We start from the raw sequence: 23,220 nt of genomic DNA, 5'->3' as shown, positions 1-23,220 counted from the left end.
CTCTCGGTTAGGTGGGAACTCATCAATATCATCGGGAAACACTTCCGGAAACTCACACACAACCGGAATCTGTTCCAACCTTTGATCATCTCCCGAAACACCCGCTGTTAACAACATGATACCCTGACATTCAGTTCCGGAACAATTCACCATCATCGAATTCAAGTAATAATTATTCACCACTACCGGTCCTTCAGTATCTTCCGGCATAAAATACACCGACTTTGTAGAACAATCTAGTAAAACATGGTTCTTAGATAACCAATCCAATCCCAAAATAAGATCAAGACCAATCATCGGCAAGCAGATTAAATCATGAACAAAATCACGCTGCTTGAATCTAAGGGAAACTTCCGGACATCCTAGCCTAGTTACCATGGCTTCATGGGTAGCATTATATACCTTTAGGTCATAACCTAAGGTTACAACCTTCAATCCTAACTCATGAGCTTTCTCAAATGCAATGAATGAATGTGATGCTCCCGAATCAAATAAAGCATTTAAAATTTGACCATTCATTTCATAGTTACCTCGAATAAGTGTCTCGGATCCCTCAGCTCCTACAGCTGAAGTGGTGAACACCCGACCAGTCTGTTGTGCCTTTCCAGCACCTTGTTTCTGCTTCTCAGGACAATTCACAGCTTTATGCCCTGCCTTTCCACAAGCGTAGCACAAACCCCATCCGGCCTTGCATGGAGCTCCCGGATGGTGACTCCCGCACCTAGTGCAAGCTTGATCATTCTGAGGCTGTTTCCCAAACTTCTTTCCTTGGGAGTTGTTGTTGTTGGGCCTCCTGAAAGAGCTTCCTCTCTTGAAAGACGAACCCCTAGGTGCAAAGCTCTTCCCTCGATTCTGTGGGAATGATCCCCTTTGACCCCCTCTCTCAGCGGTTGCCCTTTTTACACACTCTTCAGCAACCCTACACTTGTTCACCAACTCGGAGAAAGTCCTAATCTCCATTGGTCCCACTGAACTGAAGATATCACTCCGGAGTCCTCCTTCATACTTAACACACTTCCATTCCTCATATTCCACCGGAGTTCCTTGGCACATTCGAGAGAACCTGAACAGCTCCTCAAACTTGTCAGTATACTCTGATATGGACATAGCACCCTGCTTCAGCTGTAACAACTCAAGTTCCTTAGCCGTCCTAGCAGAAGTCGGAAAGTACTTCTTATAGAACTCTTCTTGAAAGACATTCCAGGTGACATAGTCATCACCCTGCTGCAGAAGACGTCGGATGCCTTGCCACCAATGCGACGCTTCACCGGTGAGCATATAAGTGGCAAACTCGACACGCTGTCCTTCAGGTACCAGTTGTGCCTGTAAAGCTCGCTCTATAGCCTGAAACCATGTATCAGCCTCAGTCGGACTAGTAGTTCCCTTGAACTTAGGTGGATTAACCTTCAAAAAGTTTGCCAGTGTCATCGGGCCCTGAACTCCACCTCCATCATTACCATGGTTGTTCATCTGTTGACCAAGAGCCTCAGCAGTGGCTTGCATAGCAGCAGCCATGTTTTCCAACGCAGTCATGAAGTTCACCGGGTCATGAGGGTTATTCTCCGGTGCACGAGCATTCGTACGACCTCTCGCACTACCTCTACCGCGTCCACGAGGCGCCATCTGGTTCCTATACATACCAAACAATCGATATTAAGTTGATCAGTCTCAATATCGGAAGTCTAGTACTTCAAAGTCCCAAATGCATGCTCATGAACGTTTATGCCAATTATATCAAGTAGATATACTAATAGCACATAACACACACACAGAGAATGCACAGAAGCATAGTCAGTCCATCCCTCAGGCTCTACAGGAACGAACTGCTCTGATACCATAATGTAACACCCTACCATACTTAGCCTTATGCTTAAGTCATAATTCAGAGATGGTAAGGTATTACGACCTCTAAAATAAAAATTTAGTACGTATAGTAGTATGAATGATTGATTATAACTAGGAGCCTTTGTAGAAAAAGTGGTAAACAAAAACCGCAACTCGAAAGCGCAACACTCCGATCGATAACGTAACGCACAAGGATAAACCAACGCGAGATTATATATATACAAGAGAGTGTCAAAAACAGGAATATCAAGACTCAAGATCCGGCTGCGAAGATAACCGGTCCGAGCATAACAATATATACATATGATAAAATAAGGAAAACCCCAAGGAAACCCAAAGGGACACAAATACATAAAACCTATTCTCCAAAATTCTCCCATAAAAGGAGTCATCACAGTTTGTATTATTTAATGGAGATAAAAGTATCTAAACAAAACATATAAACCAAAAATAGCCCCGAGAACAAAGGATCTTCGCAAGTATAGAAGTCTCCAGCATGCCTCAGCGGGAAACCTCACGTCCTGCATCTGAAAACCACAAAATCCGCATGGGTGAGAACCAGAGGTCCCCAGCATGGTAACAGCTTCCACATATATAATATAATAATAGAGGAAAGCCAAAGGCAATCCTATAACTCCCTCCAGATAATATCAAAGCTTATAAACAAGCTAAACCATGTAAGGGCATCTGACTAAGGATTCTTCAGTCTAACTAATACTTCCCTTTCCAATTCCTTCAAACCTCCCAACCACCAGCAGGAGTATAATATAGCAAACACAGATATATCAAACAAAGAATATACAAGTAGTAGCAGTTAAGACATTTAGACAATTAGCAAGTAATATGCAGTCAAATAGGCAATCTCAAACAATTCACATAGTATGCATATGATGAATGCCTGTCCCTAGTGGCCGATGATATCATCTTGTCGGTTATAGAGCCAACCCGACAAGTCCTGGTCGCTAACCATTGGACTGTCCCTCTGTCGTGCATCCCCAAACTCGAGTTATACTCGTTATAAACGTGATCATAAACATGATCCATATCCTTCACCCTCACTGGTGAATATTTATGGGGGTTCGAGCTCATCCGGGCCTTTCACAGTGCCCGGCCACACTTACAACATAGGGTTAACAGAGCTTCGAGTCTCAACCTGGAGCACGTGGTGGCTAGCCACTGCTACTACCCAAGGAAACTCGTACTCAGATAGTGGAAGTGCAATTTCACAATTATCAATAATTCAGCATCAACATGCATGAATTCTCATCCATGGATCAACATCCATACCAGCCATTCCGGCTCACGGTTCAATCCAGAACCAGCCAATATTCATAGCATACACAGCTATTCCGGCTCATGGTTAAATCCATAACCAGCCATTTCATTAACAATTATAGCCTTTCGGCCCATGGCATAACAAACACTTCCACCACCATCCTCCGCATCTCACATAATCATCTTGATCCTCATTGATCATACATTTTTCCCTTGCTTCACTTGCAAGTTATCACATTCACTAGCCCCTTACTAATAGCTAGGCATAGTAGGATGATTTAAGACATGAATGGTGAGATCGGAGGCTTAGAAGTATGAGATTTGGCTTTTTAAAACTCAAAAATCAACTTTGGGATGAAAACAGGGCCACGCGTACGCGCACTCCACGCGCACGCGTGGGTGGCCTCAAAACTTCATCGACGCGCAAGCGTCATGCACGCTAACGCGTGGGTTAAAAACTTGCCAATCGACGCGCACGCGTCAACCACGTGTACGCGCGGGTGTTCTCGTGCCCCAGGCACAACACAGGCACGGTTCTGGCATAACTCTCGGGAAAATGACCGGGCATTGGGTGCAGCACAATCGGCGCGCCCGCGCACATCACGCATACGCGTGGATGGCACTTCTCGGAAGATCGGCGCGCACGCGCCAGGTGCGCCCACGCGCAAGGGTTCATTCTGCTAAAAATTTTCTAAGTTAAAAGCTGCAGAATTTACAGATTTGAACCCCAATCTTCCAACGGACATAACTTCATCATTTCAAATCATTTTTCACCCGTTCTTCGAACGGCATGGACATCCCGGATCCAATTTCATTTTTAAACAGATTTGGTACAAAACGGAGATCCGTAGTCCAAGTTATGTCCCGTCAAAGTATGCCCAAAAACCATAATTTCATACAAAACCACAATATGCCATTTTCAAACAAACCATTTTCAACTCTTTCCAAAATCAATCAAAACATACCAATTTCATCCCTTTTCTTTGAAATCAATCAAAATGTATCAAATTCAACATCAAGCCTCCTCAACTCACACATTGACACTTTACCACAATATACAAATCACTATCTCATCATTTTAGCCCACTTCACCCAAGTGGCTCAAACTCAAACATATTGACATATCATATACTATTCCTCATGCCAATTCTCAACAACATCAATTCCAATAAATCATCATTTTACATAATCAACATCATACTCACCAACAATATGGTTCAACCCACAATTCAACCATAACCAATCATCAAGCATATATCACAACATGCATATTTCTCATACATCATACCACCAAGGCATAATCATCATCACATATATGACCACATCATATATCTCAATCATTCAACAACATCAACCATTCAATGCCTATCTTAGGGCCTCTAGCCTAAGTATTTCCTACCACATTACATATTAGATACGGGAAACCGAAACCATACCTTAGCCGATTTTTCCCAAGCTCCACCGGAGCACTTCTAAACCACTTATCCTCAAGCTCACAAGGCCTCAACACCTCCAAGAGCAGATTTTTCACCACCAAGCCCTTTCCAAGCTTGTTCAAAATCACCAATCAAGCTTCAATATCCACACACACACAACCTAAGCCACAACCATCACACCCATACACAACATCTCAAAACCCAAACATCATAAAACAACAAAATACACTAGGGTTGAGAATCTTACCACCTCCAAGGTCCAAGGAGACAAGATTAACCTTCTCCTTCAAGAGAGTTGGGTCCTATAACATCAAAGAACCCAAAATCTCAACATTTAACCCATGAAACTCGAAAATAGGGGCTGAGATTTCGAACAGCAAGGTGTGGCTTACCTCAAGATTGATTATATGGGTTTTGTAGAGCTCTCCGCGGTGAACGCGTGGCCGCAAACGGGGCGGCAATCGGAGCTCTAGATCAAAAGTTATGGTGATTTGAAGATCAAGTGAGAGAGAGGAGTTGAGAGAATGTTCTTCCCTTCCTCTCCACCATTTCAGCTTGTGTGTGTAACAAATGAGGAGAGAGAGTGCTGAAAACTAGGGTTTTGGTTAAGTTATGTTGGGCCAAGGGCCCACTTTGGGTCCGGTTGGCCCGGTTTGGCCCGTTCGGTCCAATCTTGGTCCGAATTCTACAAAATTGGTACCAAAATTCTCGTCTCAATCTCCTCTATCACATTTAGCCATAAAAATCACATTTTAGGCTTTCTAGAATAAATTCTCATTTATGGGTTAATTAGCCGTTAATTAACCGGGTTTTACAAACAACAGCTTCAATATCCACTGGCATTGACAGCAGTAGCTCCAGCGGTGTGACCTGGACGTTGGCTACCACTACAACTCACGGTAGCAGCTTCAATGGTGGTTTCTGTGTTTCTGGCAATGGCGACGATACGTGATAGCAACAACGACGACAGTCCAGCAGCGGAAGGAACGGCCTCCTCCTTCCCCTCTTCACCGTGTCTCTTCCTGTTATCTCTGTCTTGATCTCTCTCTCTCTCGCTCTCTCTCTCTTTCTCTCTCTATCTATCTCTGGCGACGAAGTTAAGGAGTGGCGGCGATGATAGAGTCAGCTTCTCCTTCATCCTCACTTCGCGATTTGTTTAGTAGCGGTACCGGGCAAAGGCGACGGACCTTCCTCAATTGCAACCCTCTCTTCCCCTGCTATCTTTGATGGCGTCAACGACGACGAAGGTGCGGCAACGGCTCTGAGCAGTGACTTCCTCGCGATTACTCTCTCTCTCGCAAGGTCAGCTTCAGTCTCTCTCAACTTCTCCCTCTCACCCACATGACGGTGGCGGCGGTGGCGGCGACGATGGGAGTGACGCCTACCGGGGCCATCTCCCTCCTTCCCTTTCCTTCTTTCTTCTTCCCTCCTACATCCTCCCTTTTCTGATTTCTTTTTGCGTGTGTGTAGCGCATTTTTGTGTGTGAGGGAGTGGCTCAGAGTGAAACGCGTATGTGAATATGGGAGGGATTAGTGTCACGAGCGCGCGCGTGTGTGTGTGTTGGGTAAAAGGGGTTAGAGTTAATGAAATTAGGGTTTGGAACCGAAAATTTAGGGTTAGAGTTAGGTTTTTATAAAGGAATAAAGATAGAATAGATATTTTGATGAAATTGGTGGATAGAATAATAGTTTTTAAAACCAAATATACTCTATTAAAAATATTTTGAGAACACTATTTTGCTCAGTTCAAATAATTATTTCTAATTTAATTTATAAAATAAACATATTAATCACATTTTATAAAATATAGTTTAAATCCAAAATATTAATTATTTAAATTAAGTGACATAACTTTTTATTATTTTTCAATTATTGATATTATAATTTCAATTATATCAATTATCCAATTATGGTAAAAATTATAGTTAATTTAAACTCTAATTATTGTGAAAATTATATATGACTCCTAATTAATTTTAAATTCAAAGTATCATAAAATTTTATTTAATTACTTTTAATAAAATAATTTTCTTAGAATAAAATCCTCAATAAATATAATAACAACGTATTATTTAATTTTAAAAAATTCAGGACGTTACATGAGACACGCGAAGGAGGCAGAAATGGCATGGAAGAAGGATAATAGAGACTGGCAGCACGAAAGGAATGCAACAGAGTCTTACGGAGTGACGTTTGAGAGAGAGAGAGAGAGAGAGAGAGAGAGAGAGAGAGAGAGAGAGAGAGAGAGAGAGAGGGGTGGGGAAGAAGCACCAACAGAGAGAGTGTTGAAGGAGGGGTTGGAAGTGCTATGAAGCTCTGGGGTTAGGGTTGGAGGCGCAATAAAGAGGCTTTGGGGTTAGGATTGGAGGCGCAATGAAGAGGCTTTGGGGTTAAGATTGGAGGCGCGATAAAACATAGTGAAGAGTGATAAAAAAAATGCGCATTTAAGTATTTTTGGTCACTGTAACTCTATTGGCATGTTTTAGAAGTATGTCCGTTTCTCCCTATGACCTCGCTTTTGAAGTGTGGCACCAAAATATATAGTCAAATCGCTAATCAATTGTCACCCTCTTAAAAGCGTGGCCATTGACCTTTTTGGCCATGCTTTTGAAATATAACAAGAAAAAACGCAGTCAAATCTCTAATCGATCGTCACTCTCATAAAAACATGGTCGCTGTTGGCCAACTTTTGAAGCATAACAAAAAAAGAGTATGGCGACAATTGTTAAACAAAAATATATCATTTATACACTAAACAATCTTAACAATCATTAAAAAATACAATTGTTACTAATTAATTGTGTATTTAAATTATTTTTTTATTTTTATATAAAATAAAGAAAACACCTATTTAGTTATTAAAAAAATACTGGTGTTAAAATCAGTGTTTATCATAAAAAGTATAGACGTAACGGCGGGAGTGAAAAAAACATAGGAAAAGATATATGTCACTAACATTTTCATTATTTATTACCGAAACATTGGCAAATTCTTAATATAAGCTATTGTGCAGCCCACAATTTCTGCTATCTGCTGATGTTACTCAAATTTTAATTTAACTTTTTGCACAAGTGCAATATCTAGTGAACTTTACAAAGATTACAACTACTGTTTCAAATTAAATTAGAGAATATATTCCATACATTGCAAAGCATAATCAACAACCACTCCCAAAAGACACGGAAGAAAAAGGGTGAAACTAATTATTATCACTCTAACCTTCCTACACTATCTACACAAGAAATAACATTTGCTAATGACTAATAGAAAGAACATCACTACACCAATTTAATCCAAAGAAAATACTAAAATATCAATTTAGAAAAGAACATCATCAGTGATAACTGACAATGATCTTAGCAAACCGGCAGCTACGTTAATCCAGATCGATTCTGATAAATATGGTTACAGCATTGCAGGAGGACAGAAAGTTATAACATACCTTGAAGCCCTGCATCTATTAAGGCTACTAGAGTCATCATATGCATAACTATAAGCCTTAGGACAAATAGCCTTAAAAAGATGAGCAAATAGTGTAGGCTTGCAAGTTTTTGGATCAGAGTAACTGCCAGTGCAACAATACTTAGCTGATTGCATAGCCAAACAAGCACTCTTACACCCAACAACTTTCCCATTCCTCTTCACTTCAAGTGCTGAGGGACAACAAACATTCAAATCAACCTCACAAGAAGCTACGCCACATCCGGCCCCGCCTCCTACCGGCTTCATGGACACCGGCAAGTTGAATCCGTCCACCAAGCTCACGTCGTAGAAATGGAGTGGCGATTTTGAGGAGCCAAGTGTCATTTCGACCACGGTTGCCGGAGGTATTCCTCCGTTGCCGTTACAATGTAGCTGGCCGTTGCAGTCACCCGTTAGGCAGTGGCCTTTTCCGTTTGTGTCGAAGGTGCAGCCTTGCCTGCCCCAAATCCTCCCCGACCACTTCTCCGGCACGTCGAGAACTACTTCTTCGCCACTTCCGAGGTGCATTCCGCCGTCTTGTGGAGTTGGTTGCCCTGCACTTCCAAGTATCCCTGGCCACACACTTTCAAGACAGTTGTTCACTATAATCAGTTGAGCTCCATCTGTAACCAATAGAATACATATGGTTAGAAATTAGAATGACAGCATTTTGTTGAGAAGAAAGTCTTGTATACATTTTATTTCGTCACTTTTCATATATACTTTCTTAGTCAATGTATCAGAATACAAATTAATGTGACAAAGGTAATCTTGCATAGTGTTTTGGATCACACTAGTTATGTGACAAAGGTAATCCTGTCTCAAATTTCAACCGTTACAATGGCACTGGTTGTTTGTGGAGATATCTTTAAGTAAAGATGATATTGTGAACAGTTAAATAATTTAATATATTTAATTAAATATGTTTGATTGAATTATTTATCTGTTCGTAACATACTTTTAAAATGCCAATGAATTATAACTCAAATGATATAATCTTTGATAAAAAAAAACATACCATTGAAATTTTTAAGAGATTAAAGATGAAAATGATGATAGTAAGGAAATAGATCATCCGACTCCCATGTTTCTTATCCACGTGACCAATTCATACTAGAAATAAAAAAGAAAAAAAGACACCCTTTTAAATTTTGTTGAGCTCGGTTTAGCTGATTGAGTGACTCTTCTTCATGTGTATCCACCACAATTTGAGTCTATCTATTGTTTTCACATGACTTTGATATGAGTTGGATAAAAAAAAAAGCAATTATACGTTAATCATTGTAATAATAAAAAGACAATTATAGGTGAAATCAAGTATGTATATATAGGGGAAAAAAATACCCTTATGGCAAGTGACAAGTGCATTTACCAAATTAGCATTCAAAAACTCTCTTTACAAATAGAGAGAGCAATCGACAAGGATTAAAAAGATGAAATAACATTACCTATGAACATGAAGGAGGAAAATGCAACAATGTAGAAGAGAATGGAGGAAGTTATTGGCATTGTTTCAGGTCAATTTTGTAGGTATGTGAGTGAAGCTTCCTACCTATAGAGGCATGAGTAGTGGCAAGTGTGTGTGAGGATTTCAAGTTCCAAGTATTTTGCCCTCAACTATATAGGTCGTGCCAAGTGCTAACTTTTTGTTTATTATTTATAAACAACGTTTTTTATTTTGGTAACTTCCCGCTTTCACCCTCATGAAGCTTTTGTCTCGTGCCTTTATTTTCTCGACTTACTTTCAACTTTCTCTTTCATAACAAAGGGGGCATTAGGCATATATGCATTGCTTCCAGCTGGAGATTTCTTTTCTACTTAACTGTTTAATTTTAATATATGGATGACAATATACAAAAATTACAAAGTAATACTAGAGAACTAATTTTTTGAGCTAAACATCAGATAATATTTTAAAATTTATTTTGTTTATCTTAAATTTTAAACCTTAAATTATAAATATTAAAGTAAAGTTAGTTAACATTGGCTAACTAAAAATTAGTTTTATATACTTTTTCTTAATGACTTGTTATCTTAATAAAATAACTAATTTTCACTTCTGCTACATACATAAATAATCATCTAAAATCGAATATGATTGAATAATTATTAAAAAATATTTTATATTGTCAAATATCAACACATTGAAATTAAATTCTTTAAAAATATAAATTAGATATAAAATTAAGGTAGTTTTTCTCTTTAATTTTCTTGATAATATGTATAGATGTAGTTTATTAAAATATTCTGTTTAGAAAACTGCTATTTTGCTACTAACTTGGCAAGTTGCAGCATCTTTCATCAAATCAGAAAAATAAAGCAATTGTCAAAAAACTGTTGCATGTGATACGAACTTTAGTTTCATTAGATAATATTCCTATGATAAACTTTAACGACGTGGGATTCTTTTTCCTAGACATGGAAAACATAATAGCGCTAGCTAGAGTATTTTTGCTTTACATCACCAATATCTGCTTCTGTTATGAAATGGAAAGGCATAATAGCACAAACATAATTAAGACCATTACTTTTGTTCAGCCTTGTAGCTTAAGATTTCTTTTATTCTTAATTGGTGTCACATATGACTATTAATTTAAGCAAAATTGAATTACCTACAACTGTTTTGAAAAAAAAAAACTTAACTATTCTGTTGGTTCTTATGATTTTACCAAATTTTATTAATTAAATTTTTATATTTTTTTCAGTTAAGTCTTTAAATTACTTTTTAATTTTGTAATTAAGATTTTTTATGTCAAAAACATTAAAATTAACAAAATATTTCTCTTAAAAAATATGTGATAAAAAATTTAAGTAGGCTTTTAATTATAAATATATTCAATTTGTGAAAAAATATTCAGTTAATTCTCATATTCTTTTATACTAGAAATGACCTAGTTATAAAACTAAAAGCAGAGTAAGAACTCAATCGAAAGGAAAAAAAAGTATAGATACCTAATTACAAATTTAGTAAAACTATAGAAATCAACAAAATAATTAAACAAAAAAAATTACTTGTCCTGCTCGTGGTCGATGAAAACTTGATTAGTAATAACCTAGAAATTTTGTGATTTGATTGTTATTTTTTATCAAGTATGATTTAAATGATTCGAAATATGAAGAGAAATATTAGGTGAATAAGTTATTTTCATAATCAAATTTAATTCAGTTTTTGTTTGTAGTCTCTTATTTTTTCTTCATTTTTTTTTTTGTGGTTAAGTATGATTTTAGTCTCTTAGATATAGGTTGAAAAAAATTTTTATTCTAGACCTTTTTATGCATACAAAATGGTTCCTAAGGTTTAATTTAGTTTTAAAATCGTCTTTTTTATTTAAATCTTAAATTTTATTACCAAATTATCCCTAACAAAAAAATTTATAAAAGAAAAAAAGGAGAAAGAAAGTTCTGGAGTTGAGAGAGAGAAGCAGAACCACAGGGAAGGGGAAATGGTGGTGAGGGAAGCAGCGCTAGGGACAAGCCAATGACTGTGGTGGTCACTGACGCTGGTAGCTACAGGAACAGAAACAAAGGTCGCAACATTTGTCACGGTGGAGTTGAGAAGAGAGGGGAAGAAGAAGAAGAATAATGGGTAGCTCGTCGGTGGTTGGGACATTGGGGCCGGCAGTGGCAGATTGACAGTAGAAGCGAACTTGTGGAGAAAATAGGCCAGCTTCGGTGGTCTTTGTTCTGTGAGGAAATTGATGGCGAGGACAGGTGAACAGCTAGGTTGGGGAGGGATAAAGGAGGGAGATGTCACGGCGGCCTGGATTTCGATGACGGTGCTAGGGTTGGGTTCGTGGAGAGGGGAAGATAGAGGTGGAACCATGGAGATGGAGGTTACCTCGGCGATGGGTGATGTAGAGAGAAAGAAAAAGATGTGGCGGTGTTGTGGCATGTTTTGGGAAGGGAGAGGCTGCGCTTGTGGTGGCTGATGGCTTTCGACGGACATCGACGGTGGGTGGCGGTTGGGAGGAAGAGGAAGATAGAAAGAAGGGGAGGAAGAAAGAGGGTAGAACCGGTGCAGTAAGGGTAGCAACGGTCGAAGGTTGGGTTGATAGCCTCTATTTTTTCTGCTTTTGATTTTGATTTTGTTTTGGTTGTTGTTGTGCGTATGATTCTAATTCTATTTCCTTGAATTCATTGTTATTGCGCTTCTAATTTTATTGTTCTTCTGATTTCATTATTCTTCTGATTGAATTACTGATGATGAAGAAGAAGAAAAAGAAGAAGAGAAGATGCTGTGATGGAGAAGAAGAACTGGTATTTTGGTAAAAGAGGATAAGGGTATTTTGGTTCGAAGAAGGATTTTAAAACCAAGTTAAACCTTAGGGACGATTTTGTATACAAAAAAAAAGATTGGAAAAAAAAGCCTATTGGTGCACGAAATTGTGATCTCTAATAATGGCATTCAACTTGCTATGCACGTTTATAATTCAGCACTTTCTTCACAACCTCGCACAACTAACCAGCAAGTGTACTGGGTCGTCCAAGTAAAATACCTTACGTGAGTAAAGGTCGATCCCACGGAGATTGTTGGTATGAAGCAAGCTATGGTCATCTTGTGAATCTCAGTTAGGCGGATTTAAATGATTATAATGGTTTTCGAAATTAATAATAATAAATAAACAGAAAATAAAGATAGAAATACTTATGTAAATCATTGGTGGGAATTTCAGATAGGCGTATGAAGATGTTGTGCTCTTTTTGAATCTCTGCTTTCCTACTGCTTTCATCCAATCCTTCCTACTTCTTTCCATGGCAAGCTGTATGTAGGGCATCACCGTTGTCAATGGATACATCCCATCCTCTCAGTGAAAAAGGTCCAAATGCTCTGTCACAGCACGACTAATCATCTGTCGGTTCTCGATCATGCCGGAATAGAATCCATTGATTCTTTTGTGTTTGTCATCACGCCCAACAATCGCGAGTTTGAAGCTCGTCACAGTCATTCAATCCCTGAATCCTACTCGGAATACCACAGACAAGGTTTAGACTTTTCAGACTCTCATGAATGCTGCCATCAATTCTAGCTTATACCACGCAGATTCTGATTAAGGAATCTAAGAGATATGCGTTCGGTCTAAGGTAGAACGGAAGTGGTTGTCAGTCACGCGTTCATAGGTGAGAATGATGATGAGTGTCACGGATCATCACATTTGTCATGGTGAAGTGCAACGAATATCTTAGAACAGGAATAAACTGAATTGAATAGAAAATAGCAGTAATTGTATTAAAATTCGAGATACAGCAGAGCTCCACACCCTTAATCTATGGTGTGTAGAAATTCCACCGTTGAAAATACATAAGTGATGGTCCAGGCATGGCCGAATGGCCAGCCCCCAAAATGTGATATGAATTCAAAAATAGGGAGAAGGACCAGATATGTGGTCAAAAGATGACTAATACAATAGTAAAATGTCTTATTTATACTAGACTAGCTACTAGGGTTTACAGAAGTAAGTAATTGATGCAGAAATCTACTTCCGGGGCCCACTTGGTGTGTGCTTGGGCTGAGCTTGAGCTTTACACGTGCAAAGGCTTCTTTTGGAGTTGAACACCAAGTTGTAACGTGTTTTTGGCGTTCAACTCTGGTTCGTGACGTGTTTCTGGCGTTTGACTCCAGAAAATCGATTTCGAATGCAGGGAGGTCAGAATCCAATAGCATCAGTAGACCTTTGTCAGCATTCTTATCAGAGTTTTGCTCAGGTCCCTCAATCTCAGACAGAAAATACCTGAAATTACTGAAAAACACACAAACTCATAGTAAAGTCCAGAAATGTGAATTTAGCATCAAAACTAATAAAAACATCCCTAAAAGTAGCTAGATCCTACTAAAAACTACCTAAAAACAATGCCAAAAAGTATATAAATTATCCGCTCATCACAACACCAAACTTAAATTGTTGCTTGTCCCCAAGAAACTGAAAATCAAATAGGATAAAAAGAAGAGAATATACTATAAATATCAAAATATCAATGAATATTAGTTCTAACTAGATGAGCGGTGATGACAGGTCATCATATACCCATTTTTCAAGCTAATTTCACTTGTTTTAGTAGTCTTTATGCACTTTCTTACATCCTAAGTAAGTGATTTGGAATGAAAATGCATAACTTCTTTAAATCAATCAACCACCATGAAATTAATGTTAACTCATGAGGTTTAAGCTGAATTTAATTGATTTTTAATTGATTTATAAGCCTTGTGAATTTAGTGATACTTTGAGTGGTTGTTTTGGTTTATTGTAGGTGAAGAAAAGAAGAAAAGAGGAAGCGTGGCTTAAGAAAGCGTGGCCCAAGAGAGAAAAAGTGTGGCGCATAAAAAGAGGAAGCAAGCATTGCCCTCCACAAGGGCACACTGCCCTCAAGGAGGGCAACATAAGGAAGCAAACTTTGAGAGGCAACACTGCCCTGCCCTCCTCATGGGCGGAGCACAAATTGGTACCATGGATCAAAGGGAGCAAAAATTCTGCCCTGCCCTCCTCAAGGGCAATATCGGGCCTTCATGGAAAATAAATCAAAGGAAAAAGCCTACCAATGCTTGCCACAAGGATCGAACACGGCACCATGAGGAAGCAAGGAACTAGGCCTCACTTTGGTGCCAAGAAAACCAAGGAAAAATAGTAGCGTGCGCGTCACCCAAGTCTCGAACACGGAGCTTCAGCCTTGGCACATTGCCCTACCCTCCGCAAGGGCAGGGCAGCATTTTGTGGTGCACAGCCAGCGCACCAGATTGGCGCACCAAGGGAGCTTCGGCAGCATCAACACGCACGCACAGGCAGATTCTGGCGCACCAAAAATTTCTGCCCTGCCCTCCACAAGGGCAAGGCAGCATCCTGCAGCACCAACTCGCCCAACTCGCACGCACCAAGAGCCGCACGCACAAATTCCTGCCCTGCCCTCCACAAGGGCAGGGCAGCCTCCTGGAAGCAACTTTTCTTGGGCTGAAAATTGGATTAAAAAATCCAATTTAATTCATTTCTTCACCAAATCAAAAGCCCATCCAAATTCCAAAATCCAAGAATAGAAAGTGTATAAATAGGAGATAGTTTGATGTAATTAGGACCTCTCTTTTCACTTTTGACTTTTGAACCTTCTTTGGGGTTTTTGAATTTTTACATTTTGAGACTTCATTGAGAGCTAGGACTTCACTGAGATTTCTGAGAATTGGGGAGGAGAATTGATCTCTCTTCTTCCTTGTTCTTGCTTGAGGATTTTTACTTTTCTTGTTTGAGTCTTGGGTGTTAAGAATTGAGGAAATTCTGTCTCAATCTCCACTCAAGAACTCTTTAATTTCTTCTCTGCATAATTAAGTTCAATTACATTCCCTTTACTGTTTCTTCTTCAATTTCTTGTTAATTGCTTTGAGAATTTGGATGTGGGAAGGCAATTGAGATCTAGACTTTGCTATCTAGTCTCTGGAGTCCTGAGATCACATTTTCCTTTTGGTTCTTCTGTGAACCCTTGCTGCACTTTAATTTCCTTTTCTGTTTGAGATCTAACAGAACTCAAATCATCTCTTGCTTTGATAATTGTTGCAATTTAATTTCCCTTGCTTGAATTCTGAAATCCCAGTCCTCAAATCCCTTTTCCATTCAAGCAATTTATATTTCTTGCACTTTAAGTTACTGCAATTTACATTTCTTGCACTTTAAGTTTCAGTCATTTAAATTTCTTGTTCTTTAAGATTCAGCTCTTTTACTTTCAAGTTCTCTTTAATTTCTGCAATTCTTCCCTCCCCCTTTACATTTTCTGTCATTTACTTACTGTTGGATACAAAATCACTCAACCAATACTTGATTCGTTTGACTAAATCAACCACTGAACGAAAATTGCTCAATCCTTCAATCCCTGTGGGATCGACCTCACTCATGTGAGTTATTATTACTTGATGCGACCCGGTATACTTGTCGGTGAGTTTTGTGTCGGATCGTTTTCCGCACATCAAGTTTTTGGCGCTGTTGCCGGGGATTGAAATAGATTGATACTGATTAAGTGAAGTGGAGATCTAGATCAAGCACTTTTTCTTTATTGTTTACTTAACACACTAACTGTTTGAATTTTTGCTTAAACTAACAAAAAACTTCACTCTAGCAATAGATTGAAGTTTCACTGGTTTTCTGGATCCGTGTGTTTCTTATTGTGTGTTTGTATGTCAGGTACAGGACGAGCTTCCCCTATTCTCTCTGAAATTGACCAAAGAACTCTTCGAAGAATAAGAAGAGCTGAAAGAGGGAAGAACGTTATTGGAGAGGAAGAATCTGAGGAGGAATTCCAAGAAATGGAAGGAGATCCATCAAATCCCAATCAACCAGAAGGAGGGGCCAACAATAACCCACAACAAAGAAGAGTACTGGCTTCCTACACATTTGCAAATGTTAGACACTGTGGGAGTAGCATCCTTACCCCCAATGTCAATGCAAACAACTTTGAACTAAAGCCACAGCTCATCACACTGGTCCAAAACAACTGTTCTTTTGGAGGAGGGCCATTGGAGGATCCGAATCAACATCTATCTACCTTTTTAAGGATTTGTGATACTGTCAAAACCAATGGTGTGCCTCCTGACAGTTGCAAGTTGTTGCTCTTTCCATTCTCTCTCAGGGACAAGGCCACTCAATGGCTAGAAACATTTCCAAAGGAAATCATCAACACTTGGGATGATTTGGTGAGCAAGTTTCTTGCCAAATTTTATCCCCCTCAAAGGATCATAAGATTGAAGACTGAGGTGCAGACATTCACTCAAATGGAGGCTGAAAATTTATATGAAGCATGGGAAAGATATAAGGCACTATTGAGGAAATGTCCACCAGAGTTGTTTACTGAGTGGGATAAGTTGCAGAACTTCTATGAAGGACTTACTCTGAAAGCTCAAGAAGCACTTGATCATTCAGCTGGAGGCTCACTACAACTCATGAAAACTACAGAGGAAGCTCAAAACCTCATTGATATGGTGGCCAACAACCAATATTTCTTTGCTCATCAAAGGCAACGCCAACCATCACAAAGAAGATGAGTAATGGAGTTGGAAGGAGTGGATTCAATTCTAGCTCAGAACAAGATGATGCAGCAGCAGATTCAACAACAGTTTGAGCAAATGGCCAAAAGAATTGATGGCCTGCAAGTAGCATCAGTGAGTGCCACAAGCCAACCATCAACCACATGGGTGCAAAATGAAGAAACCCAAGAGGAGCAACAGCAAGAACAAGTCCAATACATGCACAACCAAAATCCCGGAACAAATGAAGTCTATGGTGATACCTACAATCCATCTTGGAAGAACCATCCCAACCTCAGATGGGGAGACAACCACAATCAAACTCAGCAATCATGGCAAAGAAACTCAAATCAAAACAATTGGAAAAACACAAACCACAACAACTAGCCAAACACTAACCAAAACACATACAGAAAACCACAAAACACTTACCCCAACTCAAACCATTATCCACCCAATAACCACCCAACTAACCAAAACACTTATCATCATCCACCAACACCCCAAAACCAACCAATTTCACAAGAATCTCAGAGGATCACTAATCTAGAGCTGCTCATAGAGAAAATGATGAAGAACCAAGAATTGACAACAAAGAACCAAGAAGCTTCCATGAAGAACTTAGAAAGGCAGATTGGACAAATCTCCAAGCAGATTTCTATTGAGAGACCCTCAAGCTCACTACCAAGTGACACCATTCCTAACCCAAAGGAAGAATGCAAAGTCGTGCAATTAAGGAGTGGAAAGATATTAGTGGATGGCAACCAAGGAGCAACTAAGGAACTTTTGGAGAATGACAAAGAGTCAACAGAGAAAGATGAAGCTAACAACAAGGACATAACAAGCAAGAATGTCTCAGAAAAGCTCACAGAAGAAAACAATCAACCAAAGAACTCAAGGAAGGGAAAGCAGATCATGGAAGAACCAAATCCAAGACAGCAGCAAGTGGAAAGGAGTCTTACACCTCCACTACCTTATCCACAAAGAGACAAAGGATCAGCATTTCCACAAATTTCTTGAGATTTTCAAGAAGCTGGATTTCCAACTACCAATTTCTTGAGATTTTGCTCATTGAAGAATGCAGTGCACTAATCAAAAAAGGGCTCCCTCCCAAGCTTGAAGATCCTGGAGGTTTCTTCCTACCCTGCACTATTGGAAGCCTATTCATCAACAAGGGGATGTGCGACTTAGGAGCAAGTATAAATCTAATCCCATCTTTAGTGAAAAAGCTTGGCATAGAAGAGGTGAAACCAATACATATGTCCTTGGAATTGGTGGACCAATCAGTGGTATATCCTAAAGGGTTGATTGAGAACCTTTAGTTAAGGTTGACAAGTTCATCTATCCGGCAGATTTTGTGATCCTGGATTCATCAGAGAATGGGAATGACTCCATAATACTTGGTCGACCATTTTTGGCCACTGCTAGAGCCATTGTAGACATAGAACAGGAGCTAACTCTGAGGATGCATGAAGAGAGCATCACCTTGAAAGTGTTTCCAGAATCACAAAGTAAGGAAGAAACAAGCAAGACAAGTGACTATCTCCAGGGCAAGCATCAACAAAAAATAGAATAGAAGAGTGAGAGGTACAAGGAGGGGAAGGAATTCAAAAAGAGGCCGGATGATAAACAAAAAAAGAGGAATCACACTCGAGTCACTGTCAAAGGAGACAGATCAACAAAGAAGAAAAAGAAGAAAAACAGGAAGAAGGCTTACAAAGGTGGAAGAACAAAAAAATTCCAACTAAAGGATTTTCCAAAGGTGACAAAGTACAATTAGTATCAACAGCTGGGAACAGAAGATCATTACACTGTCAACCAAGTACTCTCTCTTGAGCACATTGAATTGAGCATCAAGGCACAGAGAAAGCTTATAGTGAGAGGGGACAAGTTGAGACATCACCAGCATCAACCACCTTAAAGGGAGTTCAATGTCAAGCTAGTGACAATAAAAGAGCGCTTCATGGGAGGCAACCATGATTTAAGATTCCTGTCCTTTCTTTTATTCAATAAGTTATGATTACCGAGCATGATTTTGAACGTTCTATATAAATGCATACATTGTTTTGAAGCACATGTCAGATTTCTAAGTAAGGCACACCAATTTATTTTTCAAAAAAATGTAAAGAGCGCTTCATGGGAGGCAACCCATGATTTAAGATTCCTGTCCTTTCTTTATTCATAAGTAGATTACCTGAGCATGATTTTGAACGTTCATATAAATGCATACATTGTTTTGAAGCACATGTCAGATTTCTAAGTAAGGCACACCCAATTTATTTTCAAAAAAAAGGGGGTTATTCTTAGAACATATGCATAATCCTTTTGATGAAGCATATGACCAAACATTAAGTTTGGTGTCTGCATGTGTAACAATGTTCAAAAGATCATTTCCTATCATGAATCAAAATCATACAGAGGATCATGCATCATTTTTTATGTATATATCAATTGTGAAGGATTTCCGCATTGCTAAGCCATCTTCTCAGTAAGATATAGTTTGGTATTCACCAACCTTTGGCAATTCTAATTAAGGGACACAATTGATCATTTATGAAAAAACAAAATAATTTTTTTATTGCAACTCACTTACCAACGTATACATTCATATCCTAAGGCTAGCTGTTATGGTTATTCAGGAAAAGAGATTGAGACAAAACAAGGAGGGGCCACGGCTAGACAAGCTAAGTGAAGAGTGATCACATGTGCCTAGAGAGCGTGCTCCTTGGGAAGCAGAATTGCATGCATGCATCATCGAACACCTAAACGCATGCAACCAATGAGAAGAGAATCCTCGTCAAAGCCTCAACAATGCATGCAGACCGTTCATTCCATGAACCGTTTGGATGAACAACTCAATCTCAACCCTTCATGAGCACCAACGAACTCCTTCCTCATTTATTATGGTTTTGTTGGAAAGCTTGAAGAATCTGCCTATAAATAGCCGTAGCACTAAATAGTTTACACACTCATTCAAGCTACCTTCACATGTAAGCCATAATCCCCTCTACTCCCAAAACTAAACTCAACAATTCCTTTATCTCACACAACAGAACCGAGAATCATCCCAAACACAACACATCTTTCTTCTATTCTCACTTTTCCCTTCATCTCACCTCAAATCCAATGGCCTCCTCAAGTTCAAAAAGAAGGCTGGGAAAGGAACCTATGGTAGCCGAGCCTCCATCATATGATGCAAAAAAAAAATTTAGATCCCAATTCCATGAAGGGAGATATCATAGGTTCATGGAGACAAAGAATGTCATCTATGAGAAGGGCCTTGAGTTGAGGGACGGAGAATATCCCATCATGAGGCAAATCACTAAAGAAAGAAGGTGGGAACTTTTATGTGCTCCTCTTGTTGACATCAGTGCAGTCATGATCAGGGAGTTCTATGCAAATGATGTAAAAGAAAACAAAGATAGTACCCCTTACACAAGTTATGTCAGAGGAGTTGAAGTGATTTCAGCCCAACAGCCATCACAAGGGCCCTAAAGTTGAGAACCATAACTTATGCAGAGCCAGTTATGAGACCAGATTGCAGATGGAAAAATCCTGATGAGATCTTGCAAGGGTTATGTGTGGAAATACAGATTGGGAAAAAGATTCAAAGGGAATTCCAAGTCACTTGAGGAGAATAAATCTTACTCCTGTGGCTAAGGGATGGTATGAAATAGTGAGGAGATCTATCCTCCCTACTGGAAACGCCTCTTGGGTCACAATCAAACGAGCACTCTTGACATACTGCATCCTACATGGAGGTGAAATCAACCTCGCACAACTCATAGCCGACAGTATTCAAGAGATGGCTAACAGCACAAGCAAATCAAGTGGTCTTGGTCATCCAAGTACCATCCTCAGGCTATGCGACAAAGCTGGAGTAATCTTTGAAGATGAGGACACAGAAAAAGTGAAAAAGGGGAAAGGGATCACCAAGAAGAGTATGGAAGGAATAAATGAAGAAGATGATCCAGAGGGGGTGGTAGCTCCCAGACAAAGGAGATCACAAAGAGAGGAAGGACGAAATCAAGCTCATGATGCCATAGACATGAGCCAGCTACACAGTGCAATAGAAGAGCTATCTCAACAACTCATGCAGACTCAACAAGCAAAATCAGGGGCGCCAAGAGCAATATCTAGAGCCCCATCCAGAGTTTAGGGAGCAATATTTGAATGATAAAGAGGAGCGAGAAGCTGGCAGCGTCAAATGGAGGAGAAGCAAGAGATGGCAACAGCAAATGATGACTCAGCAGCAAGAATTTCATGCACATATTCTTGAAGGACAAAAGAGCAATACAAAGAATTCAAAGAATCATATGATAAGCTGTACTTTAGTCAAGTAAAGCAGGGGAATATAGTCACAACTGTATCAATGAAGAATATTCATCACACCATGGGAGAAGTTAGATATGCGCAAAGAATGGAGAATGATGAAAACATGCAAGCAAGGTTGGAGTACTTGACCCATAATTTGCCAACACTCAATCCTCAGATCAAGCCATTTGAGCAATGCCCTGAATTTGGAGCCAAGCAACAAGCAAGGCCTCATCACTATACGGAGGTACTTTTAAAAGATTGGAAGAAGTTGGGCTCTCAGGACTCTTAGATTCTGTCTGGGGTAGAAGATGTCCTGGTGAAGAGATCCGAGCTATTCCAAGCTAGGGAAGAGAAAGAAGAAAAAGGGAGAATCAAGCAACAGCCACGACCATTAGAAGGTGGCAAAGTTCTTTCATACCCCTTCTTTCATTCTTCTAATAAGGAGAAGCATGTCTGAAACATGATATGCCTCCACTGTTTATTTCCTTTTTATTTCATTTTCTTGTACTTTTCTTTGTTCAATAAGTAGCTAGAGAAATGATCTGCATTATACTTGTCATTCATCACTTAGCTTGAATTTTGTTTTGTTTCCCATGTGCTTGAATAAAAGAGATATTGTTTGAATTGAAAAGTAAATATCCAATGTTGCATAAGTAGAATGGAAGTTAATGGTGGTATATGTGTTTGATTAAATGCATAACTCATGAAATAAGTGCTGCATAGTATCATGTTCATTGAAGTGTGAGCTAGCTTGCTGTTATGAAAGTTCCTATCAATAAAGAAAAAGCCCTTGAGAACAAAATTAAAACAGAAAGAAAAGGAAGAAGAAAAAGCCAATGTGGCAAGAAAAAAAAACAAAGAATAAAGGCTGAACACCAATAGCTTGGACCCTAGGACAGATACCTGTGGTGTTCTTGTACTAGGATATGCTTGGATAAGTAAATTCTAAGGGGTATTTTAAAACCCGGTCACTTAGATCAACTGATTTGGGATGACCAATTGAAAGTCCACAATAAGCAACCTAGATACAGAACATTTAGTTATCCAAGAGATGCTGGCATCAATGATCCTAGGAGAAGTAGTGAGCCTGTGTCTGTGGTGGAAGATGTGATTAAAATAAAGCCAAAGGCTACTACTACAACATTAGACACCAAGCCTTCAAAGAATAATAAGCTTGATAAGCAACTGAGAAAAGAAAGTTAGCAAGGGAGCAAAGAAAGAAACCTTATAACAGCAAGTTTAGCCAGCCTTTGAGGAAGAATGTATATTATGTAACAGCAACAATAATTGAGTTATCATTGTCTGCATAAAAACTCCATGAATCAAGTTCTGCTATATGCCTAATAAGGATATGTGTTTTTTTCTTGTTCATTTCATTTTCTTTTAGTTTTGATGCTTGCTTGGGGACAAGCAAGATTTAAGTTTGGTGTTGTGATGACAGGTCATCATATACCCATTTTTCAAGCTAATTTCACTTGTTTTAGTAGTCTTTATGCACTTTCTTACATCCTAAGTAAGTGATTTGGAATGAAAATGCATAACTTCTTTAATCAATCAACCACCATGAAATTATGTTAACTCATGAGGTTTAAGCTGAATTTAATTGATTTTAATTGATTTATAAGCCTTGAATTTAGTGATACTTTGAGTGGTTGTTTTGGTTTATTGTAGGTGAAGAAAAGAAGAAAAGAGGAAGCATGGCTTAAGAAAGCGTGGCCTAAGAGAGAAAAAGTGTGGCGCCATAAAGGAGGAAGCAAGCATTGCCCTCCACAAGGGCACACTGCCCTCAAGGAGGGCAACATAAGGAAGCAAACTTGAGAGGCAACACTGCCCTGCCCTCCTCAAGGGCGGAGCACAAATTGGTACCATGGATCAAAGGGAGCAAAATTC

General features: G+C 39.2%; 1 protein-coding gene across 1 annotated transcript; it reads right to left on the bottom strand.

Annotated features, from left to right (window-relative positions):
- Positions 1 to 7,723: 7,723 nt before the first annotated feature.
- Positions 7,724 to 9,593, bottom strand: LOC130976996 (thaumatin-like protein). The gene is made up of 2 exons (XM_057901983.1): positions 9,467 to 9,593; positions 7,724 to 8,641 (listed from the first exon to the last, which is right to left on the bottom strand). Exons 1-2 carry the CDS (start codon positions 9,525 to 9,527, stop codon positions 7,962 to 7,964), a joined length of 741 nt encoding a protein of 246 aa, XP_057757966.1. The 5' UTR covers positions 9,528 to 9,593; the 3' UTR covers positions 7,724 to 7,961.
- Positions 9,594 to 23,220: the final 13,627 nt, after the last annotated feature.

This window comes from Arachis stenosperma, chromosome 4 (genome assembly GCF_014773155.1).
Source record: "Arachis stenosperma cultivar V10309 chromosome 4, arast.V10309.gnm1.PFL2, whole genome shotgun sequence".
In the NCBI taxonomy this organism is placed as follows: domain Eukaryota; kingdom Viridiplantae; phylum Streptophyta; class Magnoliopsida; order Fabales; family Fabaceae; genus Arachis; species Arachis stenosperma.
This window is presented reverse-complemented; position numbering and strand designations above follow the sequence as displayed.